Source organism: Telopea speciosissima, chromosome 10 (assembly GCF_018873765.1).
Source record: "Telopea speciosissima isolate NSW1024214 ecotype Mountain lineage chromosome 10, Tspe_v1, whole genome shotgun sequence".
NCBI lineage: Eukaryota > Viridiplantae > Streptophyta > Magnoliopsida > Proteales > Proteaceae > Telopea > Telopea speciosissima.
The window spans coordinates 55,663,855-55,689,355 of NC_057925.1; the positions used below are offsets into that span (position 1 = coordinate 55,663,855).

At 38.3% G+C, this 25,501-nt stretch overlaps 1 protein-coding gene across 1 annotated transcript in view; it reads right to left on the minus strand.

The window, feature by feature from the left end:
• LOC122643767 overlaps nucleotides 1-22,558 on the minus strand; it is a 29,008-nt gene extending 6,450 nt beyond the window's left edge. The window contains exons 1-6 of the mRNA XM_043837349.1: nucleotides 20,389-22,558; nucleotides 19,815-20,343; nucleotides 19,168-19,300; nucleotides 18,963-19,051; nucleotides 5,436-5,674; nucleotides 4,869-4,955 (exon numbers count right to left, since the gene is read on the minus strand). Coding sequence (XP_043693284.1) covers nucleotides 4,869-4,955; nucleotides 5,436-5,674; nucleotides 18,963-19,051; nucleotides 19,168-19,300; nucleotides 19,815-20,343; nucleotides 20,389-22,136 — 2,825 coding nt within the window. The 5' untranslated portion in view covers nucleotides 22,137-22,558. The remainder of the gene's footprint in view (nucleotides 1-4,868; nucleotides 4,956-5,435; nucleotides 5,675-18,962; nucleotides 19,052-19,167; nucleotides 19,301-19,814; nucleotides 20,344-20,388) is intronic.
• Nucleotides 22,559-25,501: the final 2,943 nt, after the last annotated feature.

The following is a 25,501-nucleotide window of genomic DNA, read 5'->3' on the forward strand; positions in this document are numbered from 1 at the left end:
AGGAGGAAATCCTGTCCACTATCCTCTCCCATAAACTACCCCAATAGCACCAACTATTGGATAATCAACCTCTCTTGCCACGACTGTAAGAACAAAAGAACCGCACCGTTCAACCCCTTTCAATCGGAAAGAAGTTGCAAATGCTATCAGTGGTTCTTCCTTCCCATCTATTCGAACCGTTCTATTTTGGCTATAGTGTCCCTACCCATAATGAACTACAAATTTGAATTTTTTATTTATTTTTGCCACCTATTTTACCAACCAAGCCATAAGCCGAAACAATTTTAGTATGGGGCTTCATCTCCTACTGGGACATCATCAGACCTGACCTAGTCAAAGCCATCCAAAGCTTCTTCAACTCCAGTCGCATAAAGGAATCAACCAAACTTTGTTTGCCTCAGCCCAACGAAAGAACGGGCTTCTACTCTGACTTTCATCTCATCTCCTCTACAAATTCATTGCCAACCATTTGAAACTCGTTGTTGACTCCCTTGTTACTGCCAAGAAGTCTGTCTTCATCTCAGGAAGAAGCATCTGTGACAACATCCTTCTCTGCAATGAACTTGTCAGAGGCTTTGATAGAAAATCCCACCCCTCATCCCTGCTGCTCTTAAGAAGACTGAGATTCACAAGGCCTTTGACTCCTTGTCTTGGGACTTCATTCGTATTGTTTTATACAAGATGTCTTTCCCCTAACTTCATCAACTGGGTTATCATTGCATTTCCTCTCCTCATTTCTTGGTCCTTATTAATGGTAACCCCACAATTTCTTTTCTTCCTTCATTGACATTTGTTAGGGATATCTTCTCTTTCCATTTATATTCCCTCACCCTTAAAGTTCTCTGCAGATCCTCCATGGATATGAAGCTCATGTTCCCCATGTCCAAAATTCAAGGTCCTCAACCTTTCTCACCTTACCTTTGCTGATGACTTAATGGTCTTCACAAAAGCTGATTCCCTATCGGTGGAGACCACCTTGTCTTGTTTTACCCTTTTTGAGCAGTTGTTTGGCCTTTGCATCAACCACTCAAAATCTCTCTTCCTTGCTGAGTACTTGAGAATGTCAAGTTCACTTTGTTACATACTACTGGGTTTTCCTTGGGCCGGCTCCCGATCAAATACATGGGCTTACCTCTCATCCCCTCCAGATTGATTGTCCACCACTATTCCCCCATTTTGGATTTTCTGCGCAAGAAACTCCAACTCTGGAAGGCCAAGCTTCTATCTTATGTGGGCCATCTTGAGCGCTGATTCATGCTTCATTCATCCTATATCCACTGGTCCAACATTTTTAGTCTCCTAAAATCTATCATCAGAAAGTCAAAGTCTCTCATAAGCGCCTTTCTGTGGAAGGGCAGTGATGGCATCCAGATTTCTCCACCTGATCAATTGATCTTCTGTTTGCCTTTCTAAAGATGAAGAGGCCTTGGTCTGCGCAGAAGTTCAAGATGTCAATAAAACCAAGATCCTTGAGCTGGTTTGGAACTTGGCGACCAAGAGGGAAAGTGTTTGGGTTGACTGGGTTTACTCACGCCTCCTTCGTAAGGACACCATCTGGACCACTCCCTCACCTTTGGATGCCTCTTGCGTTTGGAGGAAGATTTTGCACTTCAAACATCAAACCCAAATTGATGATGGAGCTACCACGAGATTTTGGCTAGATGATTGGCACCGTATGGGAGTTCTTATCCATCTTGTTGGAGACAGAGCTATCTACAATGCTAGTCAAGCAAAGGTTAGACAGGGTCTCAAACATTATCAGCATGCAAGACTCCCCCCCCCCCTTCCCTCCCACTCATTAACGGCCATCTGGAATGGTATGTTATCCATCCCTCGTAGACCCCCTGGTACTGACGACCTTGTTTCTTGGACTGCTTACCCCTCAGGGATTTTCAGTTCCAAGTCCACTTAGGATCTTGTTAGAAGTCGTGGCTCGATCAAAACTTGGCACAAGCTGATTTGGTTTACGAAACACATCCCGCGACATAGCTTCACAGTTTGGAGGGTGTTCACTCATTGTCTTCCTACTCAGGCATTCCTCCTTCAGCGCCAAATCCTTGTTTCTACTTCTTGCTGCCTTTGTTGGAATGCATTAGACGACGTGGATCATCTCTTTTTCGACTACCCATTCTCCTCCTCTATTTAGAAAGGCCTACTGTCCAAATTTTAGCCTCACAGGAAGTGAATTCTTCCATTTGGCACAGAATGTATTTAAGTGGACATGACCTTCCCTGGGAAGGACTGTTGCGCTATTGTGGAAAAGCTTGCATTTAGAGCTGCTACCTACCACATTTGGTTGGAATGTAACTTCAGAAGATGAACTTCTAAGTCAAGATCCTTCCAACAGATTTGGGACACCATCCTTTTTTATATCAGATCCAAGAATTCGGCATCCCCCTCCCGTTGTGCCAACACTCCTAGAAATAGGTTGATTGTTGAAGCTTGGGGGCTTTCCCCTACTATTGTATTTGCCCCTTGACTCCCCCTCTTTGTAATGTCAGGGCCTTGTAAGTTGTATTTTTTTCTCTTCTTGGTAATAAATTTTTATTCATCCAAAAAAAAAATATCATTAGCAAAAAACATGCACAAAGGGATTTGATCTTGAATGTCTCTAGTCAACTCATCTATGATTAGCACGAACAAACATGAGCTGATCCTTGATGTAAACCAACTGTAAATGGGAATTCACTACCATGTCCCCCACCCCAACAATTCCTACATTAGTCACCACACCATTATACATATCTTTAACTATGTTCACATATTCACTTGAAACACTTCTCTAATACTTGCCAAATTATCTCTCTAGGGAGTAGGGACTCTATCACAAGCTTTTTCTCAGTCGATAAAACCATATGGAGATCAGTCTTACATTCTATAAATCTTTCCATTAGTCTCCAAAGCAAATAAATAACTTTTGTAATTGATCTGCCTGGCATAAAATTAAATTGGTTGTCTGAAATATTAGTTTCTTGACTCAGGAGGGTTTCAATTATTCTCTCCCATAATTTCAAAATACGACTCATAGTTTTATTCCTCTATAGTTATTACAGCTTTGAATATCACCTTTATTTTTATAAATCAGAACCACAATGCTTCTCCTCCATTCATCTGGCCTTTTTCTGTACTCACAATCTTATTAAACAACTTAGCTAGCCAAGTTATTCCTCAGATTCCTAAGCGCTTCCACACCTCTATTGGAATACAATCTGGAACTATTGCCTTACTATTTTCATCTTCTTCAAAGCTTCCTTTACTTCAGATGCCCTAATTTTTGTATGTATCGACTTGTGGCTTCTTAATGGTTATTGCAACCTTCTAACACATTATTACTTATATTGCTTTCATTTAGGAAGTCATAGAAATAGTTTTCCATCTCTTTAATATCCCCATCACTTATTAGACTTTATCATCTTCACTTCTAATGCACTCATACTGAATCCACACCCCATTTCAATTCTTACAAATTGCAATTAACTAGTTGTAAAAGAATCAATGATTGTGAAAGCCCAAGGTTAGGAAGGCATCAGCAGAATTTTCTTCCTATGGTGCTACAACTGAAATCTGCTGGGATCTCTCAGTGGAGGTATCTTTAGGGACTGGCCTCGTGAGTTTTAAATCGCCCTAAGGTAGTGACTCAAGCCCCAAATTATGAGGAAGAACAGATGAAAAGTAATAGAGTTCAAACGCTCTTATGTGGCTGTACCTACCGCAAGTTGCAGGAACAGGGAAGTAAGCAAAATAATGGTACGTAACAAATAAAAGAAAGAGGGTGGAATGTACCTGAGTTACAAGGAGGATAGGAGGAATGAACAAATAAAAGGCAGAAATTGTACCTGGGAAGCTGTAGGTTGAAGAAGGGAAAGAGAGACTAGAGGAGGAAGACAGCATGCGCGCACATGCCCATGAGGTAAAACTCAACTTCAAATTCAATATTCCATTTTTCAAATATACTACTTTCTACTTTCATTCAATGGTTACAATATAATAAGCAAAGACTCCTATTCTCTAAATTAACTGAATATAGCAACCAAACCAAACTGGGAAACTAGATAACATTAACAATCAAATCTCCTATGTATGTCTACTTCCCTAATTAAATAAATTTGCAAAATTACAAAATAATCCCAAATCCACTATCGTGTTAACTGCATCAACATTTTGTTATGTTATATCAGCTTTTATAATAATGCAAGGGAAAGAAAGACTATTGTACGTTGGATGTTCAATGACTAGTTCATATCCCTATTATATCAAATATGTTACTGGGAGATGTTAAACTAATAATTACAAAAAACAAATAAAAACAAAAAAAGACATCCTCACGGTAATTGATTTATATTACGATTGCTGATTATTGAAAAGAATGATCTCTTCTTAGCAACAATGGACAACCAGAGGTTTTAACAAACTCTATGGTAACTCCATTCAAACATTCTGTCTTGGAATCCTTTTCATTACTTTGAATGTAAAGCCTTCTTGGACCCCTTGCATATCATCTTCTCTATGTATAACCAAGTTGACATAAAACCCATAGGTTCCTTGAGCTAAAAGTATTGTCTAAGTTTCTCCATTTACAGTTAGTCATTTCAAAATCTTATGTATTATTATTTCTATTTACTTCTAAGAAGCCACTGTGGTTGGCCTGTCCAAACTGGGAACTGAGTCAACGGACATCCTCTTCAGCCCAATGACAGCCCAGTTTTCAAGAGTACATCCTCAGCAGTTCTGGTTTATTCCATCTTTAAAGGTTTAAAGAATCACAAAATATCAATTCCTGTCTTCCCAGGATCTCAAAGTCAAATGCTCTTTTCCAACCAATCAGAAGCATAGTGAGCTAATTGCCATGACCTTAAGAGAAAGATTACCTGATCGATGCTGCAGAGATGATTTCATCACCCCTCTCCAGAACAACAGTGTAGAAGCTACTATAGTTTAGACGATTAAAGTTTGATCTGCAATGGAAAAGAAGAGTATTCAAATACAGATGAAGATAATAGCAAGTACAGCCAAGTCGAACAGTTTCTAATGGCTAAATAACAAGCCATTACACAGGTGTAAAAAACTAATGCAAGCACAGGAAATCAAGTCAGCAACAATGCTCCTGTTTTCCCAAAATTTGTAAAAGCAATAAAAGAAGTCTTGACATAAAGATAAGGAAACTCTTTCTCCAACCACTACTTTGTTCCTAAGATGGTGAAGACCTAGTGAAGGACCTAATCATCCTAGCATTGAGCAAAAATAAACAGACAACCCACCAATAATCTACATTTTCAGAAACACATGGCTCCAAAACTGGCCAGAATTCCAATGCTCTATTTTATTGCGACAAGTGTCAAATTTGATTTCACAAAGCGTGTAAAGCTAAGAAGCTCAACAGTGTAGCATCAACCAAAACTTTACTATTCCTAAAATATACATTCACAAGTCCTTACCCACAACTGTACAGAACATTGTGAATCAAATTGATCCCACTCCTCCGGTCAACAATGGGCAGAAAACACTCATCCATAACAGCCAGTGCAACAGCTAGCTTAGAATTGCATTCAGCCCTTTGAGGCAGCACACGGGGAGACATATCGGAGTCCAAGTCACAACGCTGAATGAGAGTCCACGAAAACCCGTCTTCAAGCTCATGTTTAACACCGAGAAGCTTCTGTAATTGCTCAAAAAGCTGGAGAACCAACCCCCAACACCCCCCCCCCAAAAAAAAAAGAAACAAACAAACAAAAATAACATTAATACGAATATGTGTGGCCTTCAATGAGCAGATACCAAATCAAAAAAGGGAAACAGTGTGAAAGAAGTATCAGACAACACAGGCCAAGAGAGCTAGAATAATTTGAGGCATTACACCAAGACCTTAATACACTAGAGCTCCCTATAATTAATAGTTTTAAAACAAACAAAGCCTCAGATATTACAATATTAGGAAAAACCATAACCAATAGTTCTTACACATTTTAATATATTAATACTAATCCAACTAAAACTAGTTTTAAGTAGCTCTGTACATTATTCGGTTTAAGAGGGATAGATCTTCCAGATATATCTTTGCATCATCAATCCACCAATCTGTGCAAATAAATAGCAAATTTAAAAGAATACACCTCTCCTTTTCCCACTATTTCAAACTAATAAGATCTAACAGCAACAGAAATAAGCACCTAAATTACAAAATTCCTCCAATGTTGTTGATATGAGGACTTTGAAAAGTGCATATCCAATTATCCTTGGCCAAAGATTATTTGAAAGATACAACGAATCAGAAAATATTTTTGCAGACTACAGAATTTGTCATCAAAATCATCAACTATAACATGCCTTAGAGAAAAATTCATATGGTCAATAAACTCTAACCAGTTTATGGATAATAACCACTTGGAAGCTGGAAATCAATGGCTCCTACTGCATTATTCAATTGCTAGAGGCACTTGATGGATGACAAATTACAGAGACTTCTATCAGCTTGCATCAACTGAAGTAAGAACCAAAGAAAATGTCTTTAAGAAATTATTAGCATATAAAATGGCCATGTACAGGAAACCATGAGCATTTAAATGCTTATTCACCCATAGAGAAACAATGCATGAAGTGTTCACCGAGAACCAAAGGCTTTAGAAAAGAGAAGTCTGAACCTTATAATTGATTCAGTATCATTCAGAAAGATAACTAATTCATTATTCACAGCAATTTTAACTAAAACTCTTATAATAAATATGTTATAGCAATCATTTATTATTACCTAAGAATCCATTATTAATTTCTTTATTTACTCCCCAATTTTCAACATCTATTTGAAATCACTTCTAACCTGAATCTGCAGCCCAATGGGGTCACCTCACCCAATTTAAATCCTAAAATCCACTACCTTGAAACTATAGCAAAACCCTAACCCACAGCCTAGACTGGGAATCACTGCACTCCCATGGCCCAGATGAAGTTTCGGACCCACAAACTACAATGAAAAATCACAAAATGGAAGCTGCTCCACCATTATATCCATTGTACATTCCAGTTAGTTCTTTTGATTACTTTTTTTTTATATCTACCCCCTTAAACTTGATTTCCTACCTCATAAAACCATTGCTTACTTTGTTGCTTGAAGAGGTCCAAAAATAAAAAATAATTATCATCTATTTTTTACTTTTTAGATGGATAAAATGAATCAATAATCCGAAACATGGAAACAGCCTCTCCGCAAAGCGGGGCTAAAGCTGTGTTCATTCACTTAAGATATTATTCATAAATAAGCAAATACTTTCTATTTGAATCCAATAAAAATAGTTAAAAAGACAAATTCCAAAAGGATAAAAAGTCAACCCCCTAGTTCAAGAACAAAAACTGGATTTTTGGCGGTTGGTGAAATTTTCAACTTTCTAATGTTGGGGTTTTTCTCAAATCTAAAAATTTCATAAATCTTAATATAGTAAAACATTGCTAAAAACCAAAAGTGAGGTAAAATTTTCATTTGTTTCGATATCTAAAAAAATATTTTCATTTAGAGCAATTTCGACATCATTCGCGCACACCAAATAAGGTTTGACTGGAACATAACTCCTTCAATACAAATCAGATTTAAGTGATCTTGGATTCGTTGGAAAGCTGGTTTGGTGCTCTACCTAATACAAAAAGTCTCATGTAAAAATAAAATCATTTAATCAATCAAATTTCTTAGAGAACAAGAACATTTCTCTAAATCGAGAGCAGGTTAATTACTTATTGATAACATCATATTTTCTAAGAACAATATAAACCAAATGTGAAACTAGGAATACTTGAAAATGACCAATTTCAAGAACATATAAACCAAATGTGTGTTTTGATTGTTTCACACATAAAACTGATATATTAAAAAATTTATTTTGAAACGCGATTTAGGCCGCTTAGGCGGTCAACTAGGGAGGACCTCAAACGCCTTGCATCGCCTAGCGTCTTGACAACTATGCATTTGCCTCTCTCAAACCCTACAGTACCAAGAGCCTTGTGCACTGGGACGCTCTTTTTTTATAGATATAGAAATTCTTTAAGCCATAAGAAAGAATTTGGTTATAAATACCTAGTTTTGGATCTATTTCAGAGAATTCAACCATACCCTCAAAACCTCTGGGAAGCTAGAGTAGAAATTAATAAGATAAATAGAAATTCAAAAATGAACAAAAAAAAAAGTAGCAAAATTTCAGGAGATGGCAGTTCGTAGTTGATTCCCTCTCCCATGGTAGTCGACTGTTCATTCTAGCTACCACACCCTCTTCTCTTCACCCGATACAAGGCAACTCATCTTTCGGTTTTGTCAAGTATTGGTTGCAACATCAAAATTTGACTTCCCCTTGTCAAATTCACCTCAGGCTTCGGGGCCAGAGTCAAACCTAGAAGGAGAAGCCCAAACCCACGTATCGCCTTGGTGGGATTTATAAAAGTTATGTCGAATTTTGATATGATTGAGAGAGCTCCACTTCTACTGATGAGTGGGATCACATCACGACAGGGAACAAGCTCTTTGCCCCCCCCCCCCCCTTAAAAAAAAAATTCTACATGAGAGATTCAAGAAAATAAGATAAAGTTGAATTAGATTTTGAGTGAAACATACTCTCTTTTTTCTTAAGATTTATTAGAGGCTTCTAGGAAGAACATTGTAAAGTTGTGAACACAAACTAGGTCCTTCGGCACAACAAGGGTCACAGCTACATCAATAAACAGACTCAAGCACTACTTACCAAAATAGAGAAAAATGCAAGTCCAGAAATTAAAGGACAGCCAGTTATTAGAATCTTATAGCAATGATACACAACTTCAGATTCGAATCAAAAGTAGGTTATTTCAACCAAAATAGTCTCACGGTGAATGATTCTGATCTACACAAGAGAGCTTCCAATAGCAAAGCAGTAGTCTGACAAAATATATTTACAGATTCCCTCTCCACATTCCATAAATAAAGACTAAATCCTCTTCCTTATCAATTGACATACCACTTACTGATAACCATAGAAATTTTCTTCCAAAATTACCATAACTTATTTTACAGCTTACAGATTTTGCAAAACATTTCTCTTCTTCCTTCCCCGCCATTCTCTCATCCTTCTCCACTGCCCCTCTTTTATTGCAATATTGATAAAATGACCTATCTACCCTCTCTTCCTCCTCCCCACTTAAAGTAAATCTTTGTAAAACAAGACTTAGTTACTAATAATTTACTATGATGCAGATCTGCGAGAAGATCTGCTGCTGATGGGCCTAAGAAAGAGAAATAACCTTGCTGATACATATGCCACAAGCAATGATCAAAAACTCGGTGCCGACACTGATTTTGACCAGCTAGAAATCAAGTTTTCCCGGGGTTTCGACCATATCTTGGTCCAAACCTGGTACTTTTTCCAAGCCAATTTGAAACCTTGGTTTCGAGGCCCAGAAGTTTTTTTTTTTCCATGATTCTTGTTGTGCAACCTATTTTTTACATTTTGAACCCAATCCGTGAAACCCCAATCCGTGCATTAGTTTCACATACAGAACACTCAAAATAATACTTGTGGTTCTGACCCAAGTTTGATAGTGTATATTGTTCTTGGACATTTCCAAGATTGCTTAAGTCTGATTTATATTGAAGGAGTTATGTTCTGGTCAAACCTTATTTTGTATGCGCGAATGCTATCAAAATCGCTCTGAATGAAAATATTTTTTTAGATATCAAAACAAATTAATATTTTGCCGCTCTTTTGGTTTTTAGCAATGTTTTACTGTATTAAGATCTATGGAATTTTTAGATTTGATAAAAAAAAAACCCACCATTAGAAAGTCACAAATTTCACGTATCGTTGAAAATCCAGTTTTTGTTCTTGAACTGGGGTGTTGTATTTTTTATCCTTTTAGAATTTGATTTCTTAACTATCTTTATTGGATTCAAATACGGGATATTTGCTTATTTATGAACAATACCTCAAGTAAAAAAAATATTTAATTAAATGATATTTGGCATAAGTTCCTATCCTGGTTTCAAGCCAGGTGTCCTCATGTTTTGATGGGGATAAGTGAATTTATATAGGTGTTCAAGTCGAAACTTGTGAAATTACCAAAATATGGCCAAAACAATATCAAAACCATGTGAAACCTCTATAAACCAGGTCGAATTTAAAGTCGACCCATATCTCGTCTTGGTAGGCTGCGAAATCGAGACAACTCGGTCGAAACCTGGAGTTTTGAATGAGTTCTTCTTCCATGGCCACAAGTATAAAGAATATAGAATATATACATACATACATATGTATATATATATACATATATATATATATAGATATAGAGATAGAGAGAGAGAGAGAGAACGAGAGAGGCACCAACCTCGCTTATCCAATAACTAAACCAACCTCACTCTTCAATTCGTGAAGAAGGCTGTTAAGCCTTTACATATTTATAACATTGACTCAATCCAAATAAACAAAGAATTTTAAATTGCCTAAGACTCCCCAACCGCAATCTATCTTGGAGAGTCTCCAGTTGACTCGACACTTTAATAATAAAAGAAGAAAAGACCAATTGAAAAGGAAACAACTCACTATGGTACCTAAGATTGTGTGCATATAAGATTCCTTAAATCTTGGAAGGGGCCCCACAAGTAACAAGTTACTAAAATTATCTTCATAATTGAATAATAAATAAAAGAAAGAAAATTAAGTCCTAAAACATCCCCATGATTAGACTAGATATGGCTGGTCATCTACCATTATAAGCTTTGATGGGGGTATAGATCCTATGCATCTCACAATCAACCGTCACAATCTCCTAATGATCGATATCTCTCCGATTGAACTCTAATTGTGGGGCTCCACATCTGCAATTGAACCACCAATCAATTCCTCAGCTTCAATCTTGATCGAGCCATTTACTTCAGCTTGATCGTCACTTTCGTTGTCCACATTTTCGACCACCCGTGATCCGCCCTCTAAAGATTCTATCATGTTCGAGGTTCGACATCTCATCACAAAAGCGGTCAATATTATCAATAATCTTTCGACAACCTGTCCTAAGATCATGAATTCTTGTTTGGAGATCACAAAGTCGTGTTAGCAGTGTACAGAGACCATCTCTAATAGATTGGGCTAAATTGTATGGATCAACCTCCATGATGTAGACTCAAGTTCGGCTTTGATACCAAGTTGATGCAGATCTAAAAGATATGTTGGTGACGACAATAAGAAAGACATAATCCGGTTGCCACAAGTATGAAGAATAGAGAGAAGAGAGAGATGTCGCATAGACAGAAAGGAGAGAAAACCCAAATTGTGGGGGAGAGACAGAGAGAGGAAAGAGAGGTCATCAACACTCATTTATCCAATAACTAAACCAACTTCATTCTTCAATTCGTGAAGAAGGTTGTTAAGCCTTTACAAATGTATAACCATGGTTCAAAATTTCACAATATATCGCAGAAATTTCGGTATATTTCGGTAATTTCGACACTACAAAGACGAAATGGGCTTCCGAAATGAAAAATGTTCAAATTTCAGAATATTTGGGTATATTTCATCGAAATTTCAGTATATTTCGTCAAAATTTCGGTATATTTCATTAAACAATGTGTATTTAACTATTTATACATCAGGGTCCAACCGTATACTGTCAATCAAGGGTGCAAACCCAAAACACCACTTTGAGTTCATTTTTTTGCAATATGAAGATTTAAATGTGTTTATTTAGCTTAAATAAAGGTGTACATGAAGTATCAGGCCTTAATATGGCCAAAACCCACCGAGATGGAGTGCCGAAATATGGCAGAAAAAATACCATATTTCGGCGAAATTTCAGTATATTTCGAATATTTCGGAAATCTCAACCAGCCCGAAATGGCGAGATGAGACGAGATTTTAAACCTTGTTTATAACACTGTAATGTAGAATCAGTCCTCAACTAGGAACTAATTCCAAAACAGGATCACTAAGATATCAGCAGTAGCACTTCCCAGCAATCGAACAAGGATAGCAACCACTCAATTAGATCTTCGAATGGATCTCAGATTGCAGTAGATTCAGGGCATAGATTTCTCACAAGTAAATCAATTAATAAAGAAAGGTAGAAGGATAGATTTGGATTGAACTTCTCACTCTCATGGGCCTCTCACCCACTCAAGCCATCTCACCTCTCCACTGAATCGCACAACTTCATGAAGAAATTTTCAAATATTAATTATCTCAATCATTCCCAGCTAATGGCTATTACAAAAATATTTAAAGAATACCAAATAAAAGTCCTAATCTATCTACGAAATTAAATCTAACAAACCTTCTAATTACATACAAGTTTATTAATAAAACAAAAACGGAAACAAATCCCAATAGAAACCTGTCTAATAAAACTAAATATAACAGCTGTAGGAGTCCTCCACATATTGGCAATGGAGTCTTCAATTTGTATTCACTACCTAGCTGGCTGTGGGGCCCACTTTGTCACGAAATCTCCTCCCAATAGAGCTGAACAATATCTGTTCAATTCTGGAAAATAAACCCTTCATGACAGGCTGGCGCTAGCTAATGACAGTCTCCAAATAAAACTAATCAATTACCTCATAATGTGCTGGAAATAAACTGCTCAGTATAATAGGAAATAGGATAGAAATATCTCCTTAAATTACTGGTTGATCTCCTCTTTAATTATGGAAGTAAATCCACTTTAATTCTGGAAGCAAATCCAATTTAATTCTGCTGGACAACTTTGGAGCAGAAATCAATGGGTTTGAATAAACCCAGAACTTGGACCAGGTACCTGCTGGTCAATCCGCATCAGCTCCCCCCCCCCACTTAGGGAAAACTGGACCTCGAGTTTTGAATATTCGAATGATCACCTTGGTGTGATGAAGGTCAAGCTCCAGTCCATAGTAAAATTCTGGTAACTCATGGCTGGCCATGGTAAGCTCTGATACCAAATAATGTAGAATCAGTCCCCAACTAGGAACTAATTCCACAACAGGATCACTAAGATATCAGTAGTAGCACTTCTCAGTTCTCAGCAATCGAACAAGGATAATAACCACCCAATTAGATCTTTGAATGGATCTCAGATTGCAGTAGATTCAAGACACAGATTTCTCACAAGCAAATCAACTAATACAGATAGGTAGAAGATAGGTAGAAGGATAAATTTGGATTGAGCTTCTCACTCTCTCCCGGGCCTCTCACCATAGTTGTCATGGCGTCGCCATGGCGACGCCATGGCGTCCTGGCGCTGGAGAGGGCTGCATGGCGACCTACGCCATGGCAACCCTCTTTGATTTCTTCTTCCAGACTCTCTTTCCCTCTTCGATTTCTTCTTCCTGTCTTCGATTTCTTCTTCCCTCTTCGATTTCTTCTTTCCCTCTTCAATTTCTTTCGATTTCTTCTTCGATTTCTTCTTCCTGTCTTCTTTCCCTCTTCGATTTCTTTCGATTTCTTCTTTCCCTCTTCGATTTCTTCTTCGATTTCTGAATTTTCTTCTTAAAACTTGAGAAACAATAGAGAAAAAATAAAACATGGCTTGAGTATACATCTATCAACACATTAAAAATAGAGAAAATAAAAAATAAAACATGGTCGACATGCTCGCCATGGCAACGCCATGGCGGGCGACATGTCGATATATCGACGTGACACCCCTCCACCGACTTGGATCGCCGTGACGCCGTGACAACTATGCCTCTCACCCATTCAAGCCATCTCACCTCTCCCCTGAATCGCACAACTTCATGAAGAAATTTTCAAATATTAATTATCTCAATCGTTCCCAGCTAATGGCTATTACAAATATATTTAAAGAAAACCAAATAACAGTCCTAATCTATCTACGAAATTAAATCTAACAAACATTCTAATTACATGTAAGTTAATTAATAAAACAAAAACGGAAACAAATCCCAATAGAAACCTATCTAATAAAATTATAACAGCTGTAGAAGTCCTCCATGTATTGGCAATTGAATCTGCAATTTGTATTCACTACCTAGCTGGTTGTGGGGCCCACTTGGTCACAAAATCTCCTCCCAATAGAGCTGAACAATATCTGTTCAATTATGGAAAATAAACCCTTCATGACAGGCTGGCAATAGCTAATGACAGTCTTCAAATAAAATTAATCAATCACCTCATAATGTGCTGGAAATAAACTGCTAGATATAGTAGGAAATAGGATAGAAAATATCTCCTTAAATAACTGATCGATCTCCTCTTTAATTCTGGAAGTAAATCCAACTTAACTCTGGAAATCAATGGGTTTGAATAAACCCAAAATTTTGACCAGGTAATCACTGGTCGATCTACATCACACTGACTCAATCCAAATAGAGGAAAATTTTTAAATTGCCAAAAACTCTCCAACCACAAGCTATCTTAGAGAGTCCCTAGTTGACTCAACACTTTAATAATAAAAAAAGTAAAGACTAATTGAAAAGGAACTACTCCCTATGGTACCCATGATTGTGTGCATATAAGATTCCTAAAATCTAGGAATAGGCCCCACAAGACACTAACAACTTACTAAACTTATCCTAATAACTGAATAATAAATTAAAGAACGAAATGAAGTCCTAAATCATCACACGATTAGACTTGAAATGACTGGTTCATTGAACCAGGTCAATCGATGGAAAGGTTGCTCCATTGTGACCAAGTGGTCACCGGTTCGAATCTGGAAACAGCCTATCTGCGAAAGCAGGGGTAAGACTGCGTACATTATGACCCTTCCCAGACCCCGCAGTAGCGCGAGCCTTGTGCCATGGGTACGCCCTTTGTATTGAACCAGGTCACCCAATTGATGGAATCAGATTTGAACCAAAAAGTTCAAATCTGGACCAATCCCACCCAAACCAGTCTTGCATTATACTATTTGCCCCCCAAAGAACCCATTTTGAAAATGGTTCCCTTTTATTATTAGAGCTGGTTTGGTGTAGTGGAGATGAGGATGTTGAGATGGATGAATGGCAAAACTAGGAAGGATAAAGTAAGAAATGAATCAATGATCATAATATAGCTGGTTTGGGAATAGCTCCGATACATGATAAGCTATGAAAAAGTCATTTGAGGTGAAATGGCCATGTTCAACGAAGGCCTTTGGATGCTCCAGTACGAAGGAGTGAATTAATTCATATTGAAGGAACTACAAAAGCCAGGGGCAAACCTAAAATTACCATAGGAGAAATGAGGAAAGACATGCATAGCTTAGGCCTTGTATCAAGTATGACCTCGAATTGAGGTGATTGGAGGGTAAGTGATGCAGGATCATCACCAAATAGGGCTTATTTCTTTAGAAATAGGCCTAGGGTTGGGTTATATACATGTTGGGCCTTTGTTCCCAAGGGTTTTTTATGTAATAGGCCACTTTAATGAGGAACTAGGGGTATATAGGTTGCATACGGGATTAGCCCAATACTTAGTTATTTTTATTGAACCGGTTTAGAATTGGTTGCATCCAATTGGTTCAATGGGTCTAATTTAATTGAAGTGTTCCTATTGGTCAATAGGTCCTTATATCCTATTGGCTAACATGGAATCTTCTTTAAATTAGTTGTTTTAAGTAGATTCTTTTATTTTAAATTAGTAATTTTATTTCAATTAGGACCCTTCCACGATTTTAAGTGAGGAGGTAGTTAGAATGTATTAGGATGTGGCTTTAGGCCTTTATTATAAATAAAGTGGATCGTGGGAGGCTCCCCCACATTGAGATTTGAATTTAAAAAAGACAGAATTCATGGCTGCTTGTTGCTGCTCCTTGCTCCCTTGTGAATGTATGCATCCTTGTGGGTTTATCAAGGTGGAAGGGTGGGTGGATTCCTGCGACTCTTTACGCCATGACGGCTGGAAGGATCTCTCTTCGAAGGTAGTTTCATCCTTCAACGATTCAAGCTACTGCCGGTGGATTCCAGTGTGAGTTTGGATTTTAAATTTCTGTTTTAGCTTTCCTTCCCTTCCCATTCGATCCCCTTTAATTTTCTGTTTTAATCTCATAAACCCTAGTACTCTAAATTCTGTCCAGCCATATCCTATCATCAAAACCCCTTCAAAATTCAGACATAGCATCCTTATCCCAACCCTTTCATTCGATCCAGCTTTGGGCTTGATCAGATCTGTCCAACCCTAAAATTTCTCTTCTCCATTAAACCCAAAAAAAACCCTAAATTTCTGTTTAGACATATTCAGCCATCAGAAAACCTCCCTGCTGCAGCCAAACCTTCCCCCTAGCCCCTCTAATACTCGACCTCAGCCCCAGCCCAATACTCCAACTCAAAACCCTAGTTTAGTCATTTTTCCTAATTCTAAAACCCGAAACCCTAACCTTAATTCTGCAGAAAATTTAAACTGATCCAAATCCAATTATTTTTATCCCATAATGACCCCCCAGATCTGCCTATTAAAGCCATATAAAACCCATTCCCAAATTCCTATCCTAAACCCTAAAATTTGGCCTAAACAGCCCCTAATCAGCCCCAAACAGAAGGCTTGACCAGAACCTGTTTTTACCTGGCTCCTAGTAGGATTATCTCCTATTCCAGGACTACATTAGTAAGGATCCATGTAGCTGACCCCATTTAGTTGGGATAAGGCTGAGTTGTTATTGTTGTTGATTTTTTCGGGTAGAAGAAGGAAAGCTAAAGTAAATGAGAAGCAACCACCTCAAGGGGGTAGCTCAGTTGGCAAAGATCAACACCTCATAATTAAGACATCATGAGTTTAAATCTCCTTGGGGCCTATCTATTCCCACCAAAAAAAATGAGAAGCAACCCATCCTCTAAATCATGGTACCCAAGTTTCATGAAATTTATTGGTTTCACAGGTTGTCAAAATGCAACAGCTTGCGATACACAAAGATGTCAATCTTCCGACCACAATTTCGGCCTTTTGTATCGTTTTTGCCGATATTTCGGTCAAAATTGTTCATATCCCATATTATAAATCCCACATTTCACAAGAAAAGGGCAGAAATTTCAACCATTTCTTGCAGTTCGCCTACTTTTATTCAGAACCTTGGAAAACACAGTTTTGGTTCTTTATTGGCCAAATCACTGTCGTACAAGATTGGAACCAGTACTTGGGCAGTAGAGGAACGCAGTGGAGGTGAGGATTTGCTGCGTTGTTGGAAGATTTGTGCAAGATTCAAAGTTGGAGTGATGCAAATAAGTCACCTAGAGGGCTTATTGTATTGGAAATAAGCTCTGGGTTGGGTTATGCAGGTGTTGGGCCTTTGATCCCATGGGTTTTCTTTGTATTGGACTAATTAATGAGCCTAAAATATGGGTGAAAAGTAAAAAAAGGGGATTTACCTCATTAGTTTAGTTAGAGTCCTGTTTTAAGTCAGTTTCTTTCATAATTTTAGTTTCCTACGCAGTTTATGTTACCTTATTAGTTAAGGATTAGGTTAGGCCTTCCCTTTTAAGTGCTTTAGTTTGCTTTTAAGTCTTATATATAAGTTTGTAAGGGACTACAGCCCTGTACATGAATTTGATTAATGAGATTGCGGGGGAAAAAACATAACTTTGTGCTTTGCTCTATGAGAGAGTATGGTGAGATGTCATTGGTGAGAGACCAAAATTGGTTCAATCGAAGTCTTGCAGCTCCATGTGCAAAGATTGTGAGCCACAGAGTTGCATGATATCCTAATCAAGTAGAAAAAAAAGATATCAAAATCTCAAGCAAGGCCAAGGATATCGTCTGCAATGAATGAATTTCTAAGGGAGGCACTCCATTTTTCAGGCATTTCATCAAAAGCTTGCAATCTGATTCAATCATGGCCTTCCATAATCCAAGGATTCAAGCCAGCAACATTGTCTCTGGGAAAGCAGCAGCTTCTGCCACAAGGGGAGAGGCAAAAGTTTGAGCAGAAACCTCATTTTTCAGCCACAGGGAGAGAGAAGTGTGGAATGGACATTATTCATCGTCTTTAAGGTTTTGATGGCATTGCAATGGAAATTCAACATTAAAAACGGCAAATTTTGGAACAGGAATCTTTTTAAGTGATGGAAATAATCCCTTCTCATGGAAATGGGGTTTTGATCCTTTCTCCCACCACATTAAGGGGAGGGGGGGGGGGTCAAGGTTTTGAGTCAAACTACCACCCTGACATTCAAGTATTTCTCATTTAGTCAGGTCATTCCCCCATATTTTACTTCTACCAGCAGAAAAATTAATCCCACTAGTGATTACCTTCATAATCAACTGAAACAATTAAAAAATCATGCTTCTAAATTTCAGTCAACATTCTGAGTCAGCCTGCATTCTTTTCAACCTTTGTCAAAACTTAAATCTTTCGTGAATTCTCAGTCATTTCGTCCCCCAATGGATTCAAGCATTCTCGGAACTCTATGTGGTACTGACATAGAGTTAGAGGAATGGTTTAGTAGTGGTGCTTTAACCTTGGTTGTACAATTCCACTTGACTACTTGTAACACTTGTACTTGTAAACTTCGTGTAGTTTATATGATTTTTCTTCATTCCAAATGCGTCATTTAGTTGTTTTCATTGAATTCTGTGTGTTCTAATAAGCTATATTTGAGAAAAGTATACAACAGGATATGGCGTACACTACCAACCTAGGGTACAAAACCAAACTATCACTTTGATGTTATTTTTTTATGAACTAAAAGTTTCAATGTGTTTAGAGATGCTTAATTAGGATTCCCCGCAGTTTCTGGCCAAAATACACCCATTTGACCACCAAAATAGATAGACAAATGAAATAGCCAGCCAAAACATGTAGAGTTTCGGTCAAAACCCAAAATATTTGGGTTTCGATCTCAAACCTTGTAAAAAAATTACAATGATTTGGTGAATCACCAAATATTTCAGTTTCAGCAATGATGAAAATCAGAGTTGGAGTAAATTTGATTCCTTGTAATGATATAAGAACCTCAGTGCTACACTGCTAATCAAAGCTAGGCACAGGCATTCAAAGCTAGAGCCAACTGAAGTAGCTAAAATACGTTCAAATAAAAAACCAGTTACTAAAAGTAACACCTGTTTGCACTTGAAGCCACAAAAGTAAGAGTGTGGATTATTGGAATCAACAGGAACAACATCTGTTTCCTCAACACACAACTGATGATCTGCAATAGCAAAAAAATTATAAACAACTTTCACTTGAATAAAATTAAAAAGAATGTAGTAAACAAAAAAATGAAGAACAAAAGAATTCAGAATAACAAGAAAAAAGGATTAGTACATTTTTTTTCACAGAGACTGCATTTGGGTATTGCAGAGGTAGTTACAGGATCCTTCTGAGCAATACTAACACCAACTCCCCCACAGAATCTGCATGAACAATTTGGACAATGCCAATCACCTGTAGGAAGCATCTGCAAGAAACAGGAAAATGGACATGACATCTAATAAATGAAATGAAAAGGAAATTTCATGAGTAATTCCACAAGTAAACAACAACAAAATATAGCATTCCCTTTTCTGGTTAAAAGGGAATTAAGTGCACTTTGTTTTGTTTAAAAATCAAAGGATCTACCCGAGTAACATATTCAAAAGGACAGGGATAAACCGATAGTAAGAAGACTTATTTTAGCCCAAACCATCTGCTTTTGGGATACATTGCATCCGAGCTGGTATTTAGTACTGCCCTCTCAAGCACGTGCACATGATCCCAAAGATAACCCAATCTAATAAATTAAATAAACAAATAACAACTCAAACGCAGCAATCCCTTATCCCTTTTTCCTTTTTATGCTTCACAAACTCTAGTAGTACACACCAAAAAAGGAGAATAACAGGAGAATTGATAAATCTACAACCTATCAAGCATCAGGAATGTAATAATATTTACCAAAAAAAAAAAAAAGGAATGTAATAATCTATACACACCTGTATACCCAAGCAGCTTTGATGGAAAGTTGAAGGACAGCCATCACAGCAGATCAGATCCCCACCATCTCCACAAATGCCACAGGTGTCATCATTTGGGTCATCACCATCAAAATCTACGAAATGGAATCCATGACATTCAGAATCCTCCTGTCTATTCCATGCATCAAGCTGGCACTGAAAGAGAGAAATCCCAGTCTCTACAAAAATATTTTGGAACGGCTGCCGCAGTTTGCTTCCTGCATGAATCTCAAACTTTGAAACAGTGAGGATCTTGCTACAGCATCCGCAGTGAATGCCATCCCGGGTAATCCAACCCTCCAGCATCACTCGTGTGCGCCTTCTATTCTTATACTGCACTTTCCCACTCAAAGGAACAGTTCCTGAATCAATAAGCCAGGAAAGCACAGTTCGTTTTCCAGAGTATGGAATGAAATCATCACCATCTGGATTTACACCAGTGTTGGACCCGCGAACCAACAAAGCACAACGACTTGGCTTTTTATTTTTCTTTCCTGATAGCATATGAGCACTGGATGCAAGGGTTGACTTTTGAAACCTAACTGACTTTGGCATTCCCTTGTGTGAGATAACACTCGAATTGCTCTCTTCATGAAGCAGAGTTTCAGCATCATCCACTTCTTTAGAAGATTGAGTAGATTTCTGAATCTTGGCTAGCCCCTTATCATTATCCTTTATTCTCCCTTTCAGCAACTTACCAGTATGCTTGATTAGTGAACTCATTGTTCCTCCATCTTTGCTTCTCCCGGTCCTCTTTATAATGTGCTTATTTTTGGCAGATTTCTTTTGTCTGGCTTCTTCTGAAATCTTACTCCCTTTCTTGTTTTTGAGCTTCTTTTTCATTTCCTTTTCAATCTTTTTACGTGTCTGCCTTGTTAGTGTACCAAGCACTTCATCTGGTATCGGAGTAAAAGGAAAATTGATCCTATTAGACTCGCTGCCAGAGTTCTTCTTTTCATATTCTTTTTTAAGCGCTTCATAGGCATTTACAATTGACCAGTAACCCGTTCCCGCAGGATTGATGTACACTGAATCAAAGTAGTTTCTGTTCCTCCTAGGTCTACAATCAATTGTCCAGCCTGCACTGAGAAGCATGTCTCGAATGTGATTTCGTAATAACTGTTTCTTTGTGCTCGAACACTTTTCTCTTCCCTCCTTTTGAGTTGGTGAAGGGATTTCATCGTTTAGATTCTTCTTTGCTTTGCTCTTTACCACTTTCTTGGAACTACATAGATCCATCTCCTTTGAATCCAACTTTGATGATGCATCAATGTCCTCCATTTTCCAATCACAGGCTTTCTCGCTCTTAGCTGGTGAGAATTTCTGCAGATTCACCTGGTTCTTTGTTACAAAAGAATCCGGTTCATCGCGGGATTTGTTTTTCAAATAGAGAGGATAGAGTGGTGTGTTCCAAATGGAAGTGTCTCCAGACTCAGAATCCTTTCCATTTTCTTCTGTGTCATGGTAACTATAAGGTTTTTCAGATCCAAGTACCTTCTTCTTATTCTTAATCATCACCTTCAAAACACCGTTTTTCCCAGGCAGCCTGATAGTTTCATCACCAGAATCCCTTGACTTTTCCCTAAGCATGCCAACAGATTGAAATGGTCCATCTCTTTTTCCCTCAAACTTGTTCTTCTTATCCAAACAATCTGTTCCTCTTTCCTGTTCAGTGCTAGTCCTGTCAAAAACAGTTTTTTTCCTCTTCTCAACCACTGTACTTCTGCTACCTTCGTTTCCAAGTTCCCTCCGCCTACCACTTGACTCCCGAAATTTCAAACTCAAAATGCTGTGCCCGCCAGTACCAATTGCAACACCATCAAAAGGCGACTTCCTAAGCTTTTTTGTGTCAACTATGGGATCATCAGTGTATTCAAAAACATCCAGCCTACTTCTCTTGCTTCCAATTTCATCTTCAGCAAATCCGTTCATAACACTTTTGGCATCATCTCTATGTTTAATTTGTTCAGACCTAGTTTTCTTCTTCCTACCACTTTCAAAATCTCCCTTGCTCTTAGAATAATCTACAGTACTATTTTTAGGAGCAGCAGAACCATTACTATCTCGAGTGGTTCCACGGACAATCTTTCTACGGGGAGAAACTAACACGTCCTTGTCAGATTCAGAATCAGTGAGTATCAACCGCTTTCTCTTCTCTTTCTTCGAATATAACAGCTTCTGCTTCCCAGAAGAAACAGCAGTACTCGCCTCATCCCCTTTCTTCTTGATGATCAATCTTCCCGAAGGCACCCTATCCTTCTCCAGCTTCCCACGCCGATCATGTACAAGGTCCCCTTTCATTTCATTCAACAACCGAAGCAGAATCCCCAAATTCAAGGATTTCCTCCGGAAATCGAGAAAACAGAACCTAAAATCCAACCCAAAAAAAAAAAAAAAACTGCACAAAAGCAGCTGCACAGAAACCCTAAACAAAACGCTTCCCCCCGACCACCATCCGTAACTACGAAACTTGTTCTAAATATCGAAAAGCTGAAGGCAGATCTGAAAAATCTTGTCGAAGGTACAAAATAGAACCAGAAATCCAAAAATGAATCAGAAAAACGAAACAAACCTGCACCTATTCAGGGAGTTCACGATGCTAACCTGCTCTGGAACCACCGAAATTCCGACGTCAGGCATGTCCCCCGAAGAGATCCAGCGTTCTATTTCGATAATTTCTGGTGAACGAGTCTGAACAGAAAAAAAGGAAAATTGGTACAGAAAAGTGAGGTAGCTTGTTAGAGAGAGAGAGATCTTGTTGGGCTTTTAAATAGTACTTATACTATGCTAAAGTATATTACGTTTTATTGTCTTCGTTTCACTTTTAAACCGGCGGGATTGAAAATTTTCGTGATTTTTTTTCTTTGTTTTTCCCTCCAAATCTTCGCACACTAATAATTTGTTACGGATTTTGATTTGAAAAGAATGTGGGAAGGTGCCATAACGATTTCAGATCGTTAGATATGAATCTGATTGATAAAATGACCATGTCATTTTACATAAATGCCCCTATAATCTTATCCGATTGGTCAAAGTTCGCTTACCAAACTCTCTCTGTCCCACTTCGGACGAGTCCAAGTGATTAGTGGCAAATATGATTTACTCTCTAGTGGGACCCATCTGCTGTTTCAGATGTAATGTAATTTAGGTTTTGTTTGGACTTTAAGAAGAAGAAAAAGATACATAAATTCAGAATTTTTTTTTTCCTATTCATTTCTTGTGTTACAAACATAAAAGCCTGGAAGTGATTAGTTTTGTGTAATCTGAGAGTGGGATCTAACTCCTAACACAAGAATTAAAAGCTAGCATGGAATGAGTCTCTTTAAGATCCTATAGTAGGCTTGGTTCTATCAATGCTTTGGTACTTACTCAAATCTAGAAAAATCACATAATTGATTCAAGAGCTTTAGATTCTTCCCTTCTATCTATCAACAATCAAGCATTTTCCTAGATTTTAATCAGATTTCTGTTTACATACTAGAATTCGAATAATGTTTTCAGGGATTTTATCATCTCGAGTGCACGTCTAGTGGACCCCTAAAATGTCGACACGTGGCAAAGTAAGATCCAACAGTCCTAACCCGATCTGTCCCTTGTTGATTTTCATACGCTGTGTTGTTACAAGCGGGAATAGTCTGAAAATGCTCGACCGGGAACTGCTCCGACAAAAACCCAACATAGAACTCAATTAGGTCGGAGTTGGGAACGGCTTTGATTCCGGTGACAAGAACCCAAACAAATAATTTCTTAGCCTGAATGCCAGAAACATAAAAAACAACACCGTAGCTCAACTATTAGTCATCTTTTTTTATCATAGTAGACGAGTTCGTCGAACTGAACATAGCGAATGCGTGTAAGCTCCACCTTGAAGTCTCCCTCATCGGACATTGAGAAGGATTTCATGACATCCGGAATGAGACCCTTTGGAAGGCCGTATTCAGGGAGGAGGTCGTAGACGTTATTTGGAACGGCTAGAGAGGGATTGATTACCGATAAAAAAGCGATTAGATAAAATTTGCCATTTCTTCCCCTCTAAGCAATCAAATTAAAGTTTTTTCCACATTCTTTTCAAATTAAACCTAGCTAAAAATGCTCAAACAAGGAACTACATATCTGTATCTTTTGACTAGTTGTAATATATTTTATTTTCTCATAAAAAAAAAAAAAAATTAAAGCTTTTTCGTTCCAGAACTGGTGAATACCGTGAAGTACAACACTCTTTCATATTAAAGCTTTTGTGTTCTCGATGGTCCGCTTGGCACTACTGTCACGTCGTCGTCGCTGGAATAATCTTTGGCAACAACAACAAGAGAAAGTGTTTGCACCTAAATTTTACAAATCGGAATTCGGTTGTGTGTGCTTCAAGGCTGCGCATTGCATGCTGTCATCAAAGAATTTCCCTTTTGATTTTGAATGACAAAGTGGGACGGTAGGGCAGGAAATTATGGATTAACCACCTGAAAAGGTTCATGGAAGTTGCTGGAACTACCACAACCACCCAGGGAGCAATTATAAAAGAGGGGAATGCAAAGAAGGGACAGACAATCAACAACACAACACTCTACAATAGAGTTTTTATCTTTTCTTTTTTTATCTTTCAAGATGTAGATCTCTCATATTGTCATGTAATTTTCGTGGGAGTTGGATTCCAATCACCGATGACTCATCAAGAGTAATTAATCTTTCGGGTTAGGACAAGTCTTTTTCAGAGACAATGACCTGCTAGGGTTAGCACCCGTGACCTGCTAGGGCTTGATGGCGGCTCCTCCCGCGCTGGATCCTAGACGGCTGGCGGCGCAGTCCTTTGCGTCTGCTTTGGCCAGGACATCTATGGTGGAGGTGCCTACGACTGTTGTGAAAGCGCCTTTGACCCACTTGGGCTTTCCAGCTATCTTCTTTACAGAGGAGGAGATTCTGCGATCCAAGGAGCCATTGCAATGGGCGCTTGTGGCTAAATGCTCTTATGGTAGACCGTCAACTTTTTAGATCAAGAGGGATCTGCAATCTTCCTTTCATCTGGCGGCAGACGTGATAATTTCCTCCCTTGATTAGGGACACTAACTTCTCCGCTTTTTGAATCATGCAGATTATATTAGAGTGTGGCTCAAAGAACTAACATCTATCAAGGGGTTTCCTTCAGGTTTTTTAAGTGGACCAGATTCTTTAAATCGGGGATGGAGTCATCAATTGTTCCTGTGTGGATTTCTTTCCCGAGTTTGCCAATCAATCTCTATCAGGGCAACTATTTTCTTTTAGTGGCGGGTGCGGTTGGAAAGGTGTTAAAGATGGATGGGCCTACGACGGCATGCTCTAGGATGATTGTCACAAGGGCTTGTGTGGAGATCGATTTGCAGTCTTGTCTACCAAAGAAGATCTGGATTGAATGTGGATCCTCAGGTTTTTTTTAGAAAATTGTTTATGAGAAGCTCCCAGCTTTTTGCATTAGCTGCTTCAAGTTTGATCACCATGCTGAGGCTTGTAGGAAGATCGTTACAGGTGCTGCAAAGCCCAAGAACGCTAATGCTAGGGCCGCTGGTCAGCAGTTTTGCAACCCTCCAGAAGGGGTTTCGATGGAGGTTTAGGTTGTTGGACTGGGTGCCGAGACAAGCAGGGAGAAGGAGCTAGGTGCTCCGGTTGATAACAGAGGGAAAGAGATCGTGTTTGAT